The sequence below is a fragment of the Volvox carteri genome (genome assembly GCF_000143455.1).
Source record: "Volvox carteri f. nagariensis unplaced genomic scaffold VOLCAscaffold_3, whole genome shotgun sequence".
In the NCBI taxonomy this organism is placed as follows: Eukaryota; Viridiplantae; Chlorophyta; class Chlorophyceae; order Chlamydomonadales; family Volvocaceae; genus Volvox; species Volvox carteri.
In genome coordinates, this window is record NW_003307546.1 from 92,917 (window position 1) to 105,207 (window position 12,291).

Sequence of the window (12,291 nt, forward strand, 5' to 3'; positions counted from 1 at the left end):
ACCGCACCTAACTGCAGCAGCAGCTGAACGGCCGCCGCCACCACCACCACCACCACCACCGCCGCCGCCACCTGACCCCACTTGGCCTCCTGTTCGTGCTCTTTTCCCCAGTTTACAGCTTGAACCATTTCCCCAGTTTACAGCTTGAACCATTTCTTCAGCAGGGACGCGTCCCGCCCTGCCGCCGCCAGGGCACCCACCAGCACCCGCATGTCGTCCTTCATGGCCCTGCCGCACAGACCGTACGTCACATCGAACCGGGGTACCATGGTAAGACCCTCCAGGCAGCGCAGCGCAAAGTCCAAATCCTCCGGCCGGGGAGCAGCGGGCGCCGCCGTCGCCACGCCGTCACCGCCACCGGCAGCCGCGGACATCCCCAGCGCTGTTCGCACCGTATCCACAAACGCCTGCACCATCTTGACCGACAGGTTGGCCTTAATAATTCCCGCATACGACGACGGATCCAGAGAACGGATGTAGTCGTACTGTACGGCAGGGTGCCCAGCGAGGCTCTTGAGGGCTTGTTCTAGCTCATGCGCGTTCTTGGGTGGCTTGGGCTTCTTAGGCGCCTTGGCGGCGACGGCAAGCGCTGCGGCAGCCTTGGCAGAAGCGGCCTCGAACTGACTTCGGCTGCTGGCGGTAGCCGTCGACGGTGGTGGAGGTACAGCGGCAGCACCATTGGACCCGTTACCGGCACCCGCAGCAACTCCGCCAGAGCTGGTGCTAGCTGTCCCGGTGCCCGCGGCGGCCGGGCTCGCTGGGCTCGGCTCCGGTGGTGTCACCCCCCTTGCGGTGACCACGGGCTGGGGTGCAGCTGCCGCATGAGGCTCAGACGACGGGCCCCTGCTCTCCGCGGCCACGCTGGACGACAGCGGCCCCGCTGTCGCTGCCGCAGCTGCCGGCGGCTGCTCCACGGGTACCCTCGCATCGCCGTCCACAGCATTCAGCTCCTCATCCTCGCTGTCTGAAACATCCTCCACAATGATTTTGTGCCGTATAGGCGGCGGCTGCACTCCTGGTGCCGGCGCCACGACGGTTCCCCCGTTCGCTGCCCCCGGCTTTCCCTGCCCCTGACTTCCCGCTGCCGCCGTCGCTGCCGCCCCGCCGCCGCCACCGCCGCGGGCTTTACCCTTCTCCTCTTCCGCCATCTTCTGCAGCCGCTGCATCTCCTCGAGCAGCGCCGGATCGCCCGGTGTCACCGCCAGGAGCTGCTGAATGGCCGTCATCGCGTCCGAAATAAAGCCGAGCTCCCGCAGCGCCAGAGCGCGGCGAAGTTGTGCCTTCGGGTAGCGCCCTCCAGATTGCTCAATGGCAGCCTCCGCATCCAGCAAGGCATCCGCGGGACGGCGCAGGTGCAGGTACACAAAAGCGCGGTTGCAGTACGCCGCTGGGTTGTGCGCACAGGCGCGGATGCTTTGGGAGTAGAAGTCCATGGCGCGCACGTAGTTGCCGACGCCGTACAGTCGGTTGCCCTCGTCGCGAAGGCGGGCAGCTTCCACCGGGTCCCCCGGGTCACCGGACACCTCGGCGGCCCGGGAGCCGCTGTTCTTACCCCGGCGGGTTGCGGCCGAGGTGCTGCCGGCGGCGGCGGCGGCGGCGGCGGCAGCAGCGGCCATGGGGACATCTGCAGATGCAGCGGCGACGGGGGCTCCGGAAGTAGACGCGCTATTGGCAGAGGTCGAAGCAGGTGTAGCAGCGGGGCTGGGAACAGATTTAGCGGCCGGAGTGAGGCCCTCCGCCGGCGTCTTGACAGCAGTTTGCATATCGGCGTCGGCGGTAGATGGGAAGACGAATGGCGCTGAAGGCTTGGACTTTGGCGATTGTTGCGGCGTTGAGGATCGGGAACCTGCATTTGGCGTTTCAATTGCACGTGGCGGCGACGGTGGCATCGGCAGCGTCGGCGCCGCGAACTCATCATTGTCGTCGCTGTCATCACTTTCCATTTGAACCTCCATTCGCCGCCGGGCAGGCGCAGCCCCGGTCCCCATGGTGCGACCTGCGGCGGCGGTTGATCCTCCCGCCGCTGGCAGTGGCTGCGGCGCCGCCGCCGCCTCTGTCGCCGTTGGCGGTCCTGTCGCCACCGCCACCGCCTCAACAGGTTGCGCCGTAGCTGGCGCCACCGGATTTTCCACCTCCGGAGCAGCCGCCGGCGCTTGCTCTCCAGCGGCAGGCGCTGCTGAGGGTGTCGCCGCAGGAGGCGCCGCCGCCGCCGGGGCGTCGCCCTGCTGCGTCGCCATGAGCTTCCCAATCGCCTCCATCTCCCTGTCCAGTGCATCGCTCTGACCAAACAGCGCCTTAGCAGCCCGTAGGTCCTCCAGCGCCTCCTGCAAGCGGCCCTGCGCCTTGAGCGCCTGGGCGCGGCGGTGAAACACCTTGGAGCGCATGTTCTGCTGCTGGTCGAGACTGAAGGAGCCCGTGCCGCTGGAGAGGAGCTGCGGAGGGGCGCGGACGTCGCGGCGAAAGGGGAGGAGCAGGGAGCGGGGGGTTTGGGAAGCGGGCGTTTTAAAGAGAAAGGCACACACGCCTTTCTCTTTAGTGTGTGTGTATAATTGTGTCCATAGCAGCAAGCAGATCCAGGCGTAACATGCGAGTGTCAGGACGAGGAGTGCCTTCGATAGTAATCAGGCCGAACAAGGAACGGCTCAGAGTAGAGGCGGGCGGGAAAACGAGTGAAGGTCATGGTTACACCGAGGCTCTATAACTGAGGCGAGACTCAAGATGATAATACAAGAGCAATGCTGTATTTTTTTGCAAACTGGAAAGTCCACATTGTTATATAATTAAGAAAGCAATGAAATGTATACACGTCCTACAGAACACATGCTCCCTGACATAGGCAGACAAATGCAGGAGCAAATACGAGAGCCGCTGCCACTTCTGTCACATGAAGCGCACTGGTAAACTCCCAAACCATCTAACCACAGCTGCACCAGCGGTTGACTCCTCACCCCTGCCCGTTACGCCAGTTCGCTCGCCATCCCACCCATCTGACCTGTCGTCTCCTCTGTACTATTCCGGGAATATCCCCCAACACACCTACGTTACCACGTCCACATGCCGTCCGCTCCTCCTCCTCTCTCCTCCCCACCACCACTACCACTACGCCATCGCCCACCACTACTCCAGAACAGCTGCCCCCTTACCCGCAGCACTTCGTTCGCGACCTCCTCTGCCTCCGCCGACCGCTCCGTGGCATTGAGCAGCACCAGCAGGTTCAGCCGCACCGCCACATTGTCCGGGTCCAGTCGGAGGCACTCCTGGTAGCAGTCCTCCGCAGCTCGGTAGCGCTGCGCCTTCAGGTGCTCATTGCCCTCGTTCTTAATCGCATCCACGCTACGGGGCGGCGGTGCCGGCGCAGCAGAAGCAGCAGCAACAGGGGCAGCGGCCGCGGCAGCGGCGGCTGCGGCCTCGGCCTCCGCCGCAGCGGCGGCTGCGGCATCAGCAGCTGCCGCAGCTGCCGCCGCCTCGGCCCGTTCCTTCGCCGCCTCCCATGTCAGTAGGTCCCGTTGGAAAGCCTCCCGCGCCTCCATGTCCCGCTGCCGCAGCCACTCTGCGCGCAGCACCTCCGCCTGGCTGCGCAGATCCGACAGCCGCCGAGCCGCCGCCACCTCCCAGTCGGTGGCCTCATCAGCGGCCAGTAGTGGCTTGTCTGCACGGACGCGCAGGTGTGTGCGTATGTGTGTCTGTAAGTGTGTTTGTGTGTATGCGCACGTGCATATAGCAGCCTGTGAAGAAAATACAACAAAAGAGGAATTCTCGTACCATAGGTAACGAGTATGTGCACGTTACCAGTACTACCACCAGTGATACCGCCAGGGGAAAACATTCATATGTGTTACACCGCACCGCACACACTGGCTCCCCTTCCGAGTTGTGGTCGTGTGGCGGAAACAGGAAAGAGGCGAGAAGAGCTGCCAACGGCGAGGGCGAGATGCACAGCAGGTTTACACAGGAATGCCGCACGTCTGGACAGCTGTAACGACGTCATGGTACGGTAGCAGTTGTAACACCAGCCAAGTGAGCAGGTGCGTGCGCTTGCGAAGTGAGCACGCAGTAGAGAAGATAAGCTGAGTGATATGTGATGTGCACCGCCCTGAACTGAAGTTGTCGCCCTTCCAGGCGACCCCCTTCCGGGGTCCAGTTCCAACCTTCCACCGACCGAACCCCCCCACGCACCCTCCTCGCTGTTCTCCTCCTCCTCGTCATGCTCTTCAATCGTCACTCCCGCCCGGTAGTAGTTGGTCACCCGCTGCGGCCCCCGCGCCGCTGCCGCCGCTGCCCGCGCCGCCGCCCGCTTCTTAACCGCCGCCACCTGCGCCTGAACCGTCTCCAGCTCCTTAGCCACCTCACCACGGATGCGGTCCTCGTTGGGGCCCACCAGGTCCAGGCAACGCTGCAGATCGTCACGGGAGGCCTGCGGAGGGGGGGGAAGGGGAGAGGTGCGGGGCCGAATCGGGAGGAGGGGTAGGCATCTGCACACGCTCCTGTGCGGCGGCGCATATGCCACGCCAAAGGATTTTTGGACGACCCTTTGCAGCGACACTCGCTGCCCACCATCCATCCCGCTGCTCCCGGCCGTCCCTTTCGGATGCTCTCCGCACCATGTACGGGCGCGTACAGGCCCCTGCCGTACCTCCCACAGCCGCAGCTTCGCCTTCGCCCTGGCTCGCTTGTGGAAGGCCTTGTAGCCTTTTGGATCCAGCGCCACCGCCTGGCAGGCGTCACGAAGCGCCTCCGTGTTCAGTCCGTTGGACAGACGGGCCATGGACCTGCGGGGGAGAGACACACACAGACAGACAGATAGACAGTTAGAAGAGGGAAGGGGAGGGGAAAACTACATGATGCAAGGCCCCAACAAACAACTGCCAGGGCCCAAAGCACCCACTACCCGAGCCCCAAGCAATGTCGCAATTAAACCCCCAACAGTGGAACCCGAGCAGTGGAACCCTGCAAGAGATATTTCGAATACGGAAGCAGCCACCAGTACTGCTTTCCCTGCCGTCCATCCTAATTCCCGCCAAGCCGACCGCCGACCAAGCCCCCTCCAAGACTGCCTAATCTCACCGGTTCAGGTAGAGTACAGAAAGGTCAGGCGCCAGCGCTATCGCCTCCGTGTAGAGCTGCGCCGCCCGCACGAAATTGCCGCTCTTAAACTCCTTATTGCCCTCCAGCTTTATTGACTCCACAGCGGCATCAAACTGGGAAACCGGAGTCGGGGCGGGGGGTGACGGAGGCGGCGGTAGCTCCACCATCGGTACCGACCGTACCGGCGGCGCCGCCGTCGCTGGTGCCCGCTCGGCGGCCGCTGCCGGCCCCGCCCTGCCGGACGTGTAAGCGGGTGCAACCGCGGCAGCTGCAGCAGCGGCAACAGGAGCAGCAGTCGGCGGGGCAGTAGGTGCGGATGCTCCCGTGGGGGCGGCATTCGGCCCACCGCTGGGCATGGCTTTGGCAGCAGTAGCAACCACAGACGGCTGCTGCTGCTCCTGCTGCCGCTCCGCTGGCTGTGGGGACGGTTGTACAGGAATAGCTGTCGCCTTGCTCGCTGCGCCCTCATCATCGCTGTCTTCGCTGTCCGTCTCCTCCACCACCACCAGCTTCTTTCGAGGGGGAAGCGGCGCAGCCGGAGTGTCCTGTTGGGAAGAACTGCTGCCGCCGCTGGCGGCACTGGACTCCTGGTCCGAAGGCTTTCCCCTCGATGCCGCCGCGGAAGCATCGGCGCCATTGACGCTGTTGCTCTTCGCGTGCGCCTTGTCGCTCCCTTCTACCGCCTCCTCCTCCTCCTCCTCCTCTTCTTCCTCCTCCACCTCCTCAATTTTCATACGCTTCATGCCCGCGTCCTGCAGCAGCTTCACCGCCCGCTCCCGCACCGTCTCCACCTCCTTGGTACCCGGCTGCAGCGCCAGCGCCGCGTCGCAGTCCGACACCGCCTCCGCCAGCTTGCCCAACTCCAGCCTCGCCGCCGCGCGTCGAATGTAGGCCTTCAGCAACTTAGGATCCGCCTCCAGCGCAGCGGTCGTGTCCTGCTCCACCGCGTCCCACATTTTGAGCTTGATATAGGCGGCGGCGCGGTTGTTGAACAGCGGCGCCTCGCCAGCGGAGCCCCGGAGACCCAACGCCAGCGTGTAATGCTCCACAGCCTCCGCGTACTCTTTCGCGCGGAAATGGTCATTGCCTTTGGCCTTCTCCTGGCCGGACAGGATCAGGCGCTCCGCAGCCGAGGCGCCGCGGTTCAGTTCCAGCAGCCGCTGAGTGAGCTCCGGGCTGCGCTTGAGACCAGCGGTGCTGGCGGCAGCGGCAGCGGTGCCGGCGGCCGCCGCGGTGCCTTCCTTGTCCGCTTCGGCTAGCGCCGCCTCGACCTTCTTCTCCCACAGCTCGTAGTATTCACGGCCGCTGCGCGCTTTGGTGCCCACTGCGGCGTCCTGGACGGCACGGCGGCGCGGCGAAGCAACGTTTGTGAGATGAGGTCCCAGAGGTCCCAGAGTTGGGGACGGTGTGGAACACGGAGTATGAAAGGATATATACCGATTTAGAAAAACGGCAGGTGAGAGGGAAGCGGGAATGTGGACTCGGGTACATATTAAACATGAGCCAGATAATCGCTATAGCTAGACAACGTCCAGAGAACGTCAAGTACAGGTGTCTTGCGCATCTCCCGTGCCTTGTATTCCACGTACTCGGTGCAGTCGCCCTCTTTCCCATGGGTTGAAGCCCCCAGGTAGGATAGGCACTCAGTGCGGCCATGATCAGACCCACAACACTAGGCGCTGTGGTGCTGCACCACCGCATAACGCAATCTACACCTGCATCCCACCCGATGCGAAGCCTAGTGAGCTTTCTTTGGGTCTTCTTCTTCTTCTTCCGTAACTAAAGGGCTACTACCCTCCTGGCGGTCGGCTCCCCACCCTAAGTCCATCCCGTCGCTTGCCGGGCCTCGGCACTCACCGCCTTGGGCTTGGCGGGCTTCTGGTTGGCAAGAGGGGCTTCGGGCTTCGCCTCGCTGGTCGTCAGTCGCACCGGCGCGCGAACCGGCGGCACAGCTCCATAGTTCAGGCTGTGCAGGGCGGCGGGCCAGTTGGGCGCCGATACATGTGTGCTGGAGGGAGAGAGAGAGAGAGACTGCCGGGTTGCAATGGCCGACTATTTGAGTGAGCCCAGAATCTAAAACTTGGGTCCAAATCGATTTCTCAAATTCGATTAGAGAGAGGCGAACGGAATAGAAAAAGGGTGTCCCACGATCCCATGCACGCAACCACCCACACCGGACTTCTGCAAAGCCGCTACCCCTTCATGCGGGAACCTGTAGTCCAATTGAACAAAGTATTGCAGCGACCTCGGCCCCGAGCCGCCTAGCCCACTCCTTGTTCATTTCCATTCCCGTTACTTTAGAAAGCCACGGGTGCAGGTGATATAGCATTGCAATGGCGTGTGCAACTCAAGTTTCAACCGAGGTTGGCACGTGACCCACTCGCATCAACCGTACGTACGTGGGCAAGCCTGTACGGCAGAACAAGCATGATAACAAGGACGCAAGTTTTCCACCCTACATACCAACACCACGCATCACAACTGCGGTACAGCGCCATGTGGTGGCCTCTTACCCTTGGGCAACCTCTTTGCTTGCGGCTAACGCAGCATCTGTCTGCCGCTGCTGTGCCGTCCATGCTGCAATTTCCGCCCTTGCACGGGCCTGTTCCTCCATTAGAAAACGCCCCTGCACTGGGTCCATCTCCTCGTTGGCGGCCCGCTGCCCAAGCTCACGAAGGCGCGCTGCCGCGGCGTCTGCCGTGGGTGGGAAACCCTCCGCCCTGCCATGTCGTTGCGCGAGGCATATCAATTTAACACTTTTACTGCCCAACTACAACATTTTATACGTTGCACGTCTTCCGAAACCCGTGCGGACATGTTCCATGCGATGAGTCAGATCATCTCGGCAGGTGAGGTCCAGAAGTGTTACATTTAGACAGAAGTCTTAGTCAACTCAACACAGAATGATTATAAGCAGGGACGGGAGCTGGATAACCAGTTCAGCACAATGAGCAGCTTTCCATCTCCGCATCCCGCCAAGCGAAACCCCGATGATCTCATACCTCAAGTATGCCTCCATACGCATTAGTTTCTTCACGTCCTTGCATGACTGTATGTCCTCATACCTGCACATCACAGATACGCGCGCTTGGAGCCATGTTGCCCATGACTACCGCAACGGGAGTGTTTCGCAAGCAGCACACCGTATGTTATCAAACTCGGCTTTCTCCTTCTCATTCAACGGGCCCAGTTTCGTGGGGGGTGCCATTCTCAAACACCGCGCTCTAACAATGACATAACAAGCTGCTATCCAATTTCAGCAACAAATTGCACCTTCAAATGAATCGCTTTTCAGTATTTCCATACAGCAAAGACAAATGCGTATACTCTGTAAGTTGCAACATTGTGAAAGTGGATAGTCCGTACAGGCATTAGTGAAAACAGTCAAGCAGGTTTCATGTATATTTTCACATATCGCACGGTTTGCCTTACACAAGTTCGCAAGAGACTTTGTTGCCTGATGAAACTTGTGTGTTTGTGTGCTTGTGTGGTAACAAGGCCCCACCTGTAAGCGCGCTTCAAATGGGTACATCACTATTGCCTCTCGGATGGCGTTGCCAAACATGCGAAGGTTGCTCATGCCGCCGGGTGAGGATAAAGGGACCTATGTTACTCGACACAACCGGCTGCGAGCACGACTTCGCCCGTCATCGCTGCAGGGGAGCAGATTGGTTGCATACGCTCGCAAGCAAGCGAAACGAAACAACAGACAACAGACAAATCAACCTGCCGATCGACCAGATACCACCAAGCCGCGCATCGCCATAGGTGTGTGGCGCTTAAGCCTTGACTCCGCCAGCCCGACCTGGCCCGGCTCAATGCAGCCCTTCTCTCCGCAGAAGCTCTGGAACAGGATCTCCCTCAGGCGCCTTCACCTAGCAGCCGTCCTCGCCGACAACAAGGTGCGCAATATGTTTCCCCTCTCCGTACCCGCAATCCTCGACCGCCACCCTGCCCTTCGGAAGAATACCTCCACTTGCTCTCTACGGCCCGCGATTCTATTCCTGTGCCATATCCCCGGATCACATCGTCCCCTGCCACTTGCTGCGGCGTGTTAACCGCACCCCTGGGGCCAAGATCATGGTTGCCAGCCTTCCGCCCATCCGTGAGCAAGTGGGCGGGAAGGCGGGGGAGAAGGCGGCGCGCATCACCATCGGCGACGACTATTGCGTCGTTCATCGTCCAGCGCAATGCCCTGCAGCCAACCTGCCTCACCGCCTCCCTCCCTGCCTGCCTGCCTGCCCGCCTGACTTCCGTTGCATACGCTCACCCGGCCCACCCGCAACACCCCCATGTCGGCAGAAGCTCTATCGCCCGGGGAAATCTACCCCGTATTCGCGCCCAAACCGGGGTCCCTGGTTGCCTCCGACGCTCCTTGGCGCTGGGATGACGAAGATGAGGACCGGCGGGGGGCCCAAGCGGACGACGCCACCACCAGCGGGACATCCGACGTGCCCCGATGGAACCCGCGCACTGGCTTCATGCGGACGGCTTCGGAGGTGCAGGCAGAAGCTGCCGCCGCCGCGGGGGCCGCGGGGGCTAATAGTACGGCAGGTACGCAAGCAGAGCCGGCGGCGCCGGCGTTAGCCGCCGCATTGAAACCGGACCCGTCGTCGCAGCCGCCGCTGCTTCCTGCAGTCTCTCGTAATGCCGTACTAAGCAGCGCGTTGGGTACGGGATTTTGGATGGCGATTCTGGCGGTGTTTGTCCGCAACTACGCCTCGCTCAACAGCGCGGCGACCATGGGAACCGACCCGGCGGCGGTGGAGGCTCTCCTCAGGTGGCCAGCGGGACTGGAGTCCCTGACGGATGTGGCCGTGGCGGCGGGGGCGGCGGCGGCGGTGACGGGGGCGCGGCTTGCACTGCTGGCGGTGTGGAGTGACTTGCGTGAGGCGACGGACCGATCCAACCAGCAGGTGGTGTGGGTGAGGGGAAACTAAGGGGGGGTTATGGCGGGGGGGGATGGGGCTGTGTGCGGTTGGTTAGGTTTAGCGCTGGCCAGTGGGGGCCTCACCTCACTGGGCCACTGGGCCTCCCCCTGAACTGCAGGAGCATTGCCCGGGGTAAGATGTGTTGGGACGCGGGGATAGGAGCACGGGGATTGCTTCGCTCCATGTTTTTGCATGTTTAGCTTCTCCATTCAGGAAATTGAAGGGGAGCAAGTTGAGGCCACGCTTGCCGGGTTGATTCAGGTTGTCGGCGAGGGAGGAAGGGGAGGGAGGGAAGGAAGAGAGGGAGGCATACCAGCCAGGGGGCTGGGCCGCATTCCCGCCTTCCTTGTACGAGGCCGCCAGGATGCGGTGCCTGTAGGGCTTAGGCCGCAGCCCCATTGGGCTCACCAGAGGAGTTTGGGTTTGCGTGCCATCACCTCATCATCCCGCCACCAGCAGGGGCCGTCCCTTTTTATTGATTTGGAATGCTTTGGCGTTCCGGCCTTCCGACCTGCTGGCCGCCCCCTGCTGTGGACATCGGCACTTGGCTAAACTTTGTTGTTGCCCCGTCTAACCGGCACTTGGCTAAACTTTGTTGTTGCCCCGTCTAACCGGCACTTGGCTCCTTGCATCTTGCACCATCATCATCACCCACCGGCGAGACAGTGCCATGCCACGTCCCCACGCCCGCACGGCTTGTCCTTTTTTCAGTTCCCACGCTGCTGCGTCATGCCTCGAACCCCGCAGGTTTCCTTTCCTCCTCCTAACACCCCCCTCCCTCCCCTACACACCCCTCGTACCCAGCTAGCTGCTCTCACTGCAGCCGTCTTATTCCTTTCCCCCAGTTTCTCAGCACTCACTCACTTGACAAGGCCCCCCTCCCTTCAAAACTGCACACAGGTGCTGACCCCCCTGGGCTCCTTTGACATCCTGCTGGTAGCGGCCGCCAGTGGCATACCTGAGGAGCTGCTGTTCCGCGGCGCTCTCCTGCCCGCCACCTTCCCTGACTGGCGGGGTCTGCTGCTGTCAGCGGCCCTGTTCGGGGTCCTGCACAACACAGGCGGCCGCAACCCCGCATTCGCCGCCTGGGCGGCCGCCGTCGGGGCGCTGTACGGCGGTGCGTTCCTGGTGACGGGCAACGTCTGGGTGCCGGCGCTGGCGCACGCGGCGGCCAACGCCGCTTCGGCCTTCATCTGGAAGGCGAATAGGGCGAAGTAGACGGAGCACGGAGCTGCCGATGCAGCAACCACTTGCTTAGGGACATACTCGCGGTGGCAGCAACGGAGCCATCGAGCCAGCGCGACCTCTTCATCATCATCAGCAGCAGCAGCAGCAACGGCAGCAGCAGCAGTACCGGCAGTAGCAGCCGCAGCGTCAGCATTATCCTGCGGGGGCTCGGGTGACACGGGGGTATGTAGGGGCCCCGGCAGCCAGCCCTGAGACCTCATCACTTACTGCTCGTTCAGTTAGCCGTTAGCCATCCACCCAATCGAACCAGGGCGACAGATCCAGCAAGAAGATAGAGGAGGGTGCAGGGGTTAGAAACGCACAGGCATCTGTTGACGGGGCTCGGGGGGCAGTCGCGGGTCCGGCTGGGGGGGGGGGGGGTTGGGTCATCAAGATGATGGTTCAGCGACCCCCCCCTGGGTCGTTAGCCACACGCCCTGAGCATAAGGGGTTCTAATGTGTGCGTGTGTGTGTGTATGTATGCGTAGACTTCTCGTTGCGAGAAGGCGGGTTCTTGGACGAAGATGTTACTCGTTGTACTTGTCGTACTGTTTTCAGTATGGATATTACACTGAACTGCGTTCTGTTTTGGCTATTCGCCGTTTCGTGACCTTAGGTTCATACTGTCATTATAAACCTTTTAATTTCTCTACAACACTTTGCGTAATCAGCGCAATGGCTGACCAAATCCTGCCTGCCAACATTCCAAACAACAACATCCAAAACAACCAGAACAATGTAGTCATTCCGCCTCCTGCGGCAGCTCAAGGCGTGCCAGCGCAAGTAGTAGAGCAGCTGATCCAGCATCAGAACTTCAATGCCGTCTTCACAAACATTAACGCGGGCAGGGAGGAGGCCCTGTCGAGAAGATACACAGACCTAGAGCAGAATCGGGAGGCGTCGTGCCCGAAGGCAGTCAAATTCATGGCGGCATGGATTCGGGACATCGGATCTAAAATTTACTCAGCACATTCCGCGCTAAAAGTTATTCAGGCTACAGTCGCGGACGTTGGGCCCGTCGTGGACATCCTTCAACAAAGCATCTTCA

General features: G+C 61.5%; 3 protein-coding genes across 3 annotated transcripts in view; 1 reads left to right on the top strand and 2 right to left on the bottom strand.

The window, feature by feature from the left end:
- Nucleotides 1-200: 200 nt before the first annotated feature.
- On the bottom strand, nucleotides 201-7,699 carry VOLCADRAFT_115909 (uncharacterized protein; the record flags this gene model as incomplete). The annotated part of the gene is made up of 9 exons (XM_002946463.1): nucleotides 201-2,432; nucleotides 3,144-3,649; nucleotides 4,177-4,414; nucleotides 4,634-4,769; nucleotides 5,065-5,198; nucleotides 5,268-5,353; nucleotides 5,432-6,419; nucleotides 6,943-7,093; nucleotides 7,599-7,699. Coding segments are annotated over 9 exons (4,572 nt in total), but the record flags the coding sequence as incomplete, so codon positions are not given.
- Nucleotides 7,700-8,500: 801 nt separating this feature from the next.
- VOLCADRAFT_102936 (uncharacterized protein) lies at nucleotides 8,501-11,234 on the top strand (the record flags this gene model as incomplete). Its single annotated transcript, XM_002946294.1, has 5 exons — nucleotides 8,501-8,673; nucleotides 8,745-8,853; nucleotides 8,925-8,987; nucleotides 9,388-10,001; nucleotides 10,917-11,234. The coding sequence occupies exons 1-5, from the start codon at nucleotides 8,608-8,610 to the stop codon at nucleotides 11,232-11,234; spliced, it is 1,170 nt and encodes a 389-aa protein (XP_002946340.1). The 5' UTR covers nucleotides 8,501-8,607.
- Nucleotides 11,235-12,078: 844 nt separating this feature from the next.
- VOLCADRAFT_102937 (uncharacterized protein) overlaps nucleotides 12,079-12,291 on the bottom strand; it is a gene marked incomplete at both ends in the record, with an annotated part of 16,669 nt that continues 16,456 nt past the window's right edge. The window contains one exon of the mRNA XM_002946464.1: nucleotides 12,079-12,101. Within this exon, the coding sequence (XP_002946510.1) occupies nucleotides 12,079-12,101 (23 nt within the window). The remainder of the gene's footprint in view (nucleotides 12,102-12,291) is intronic.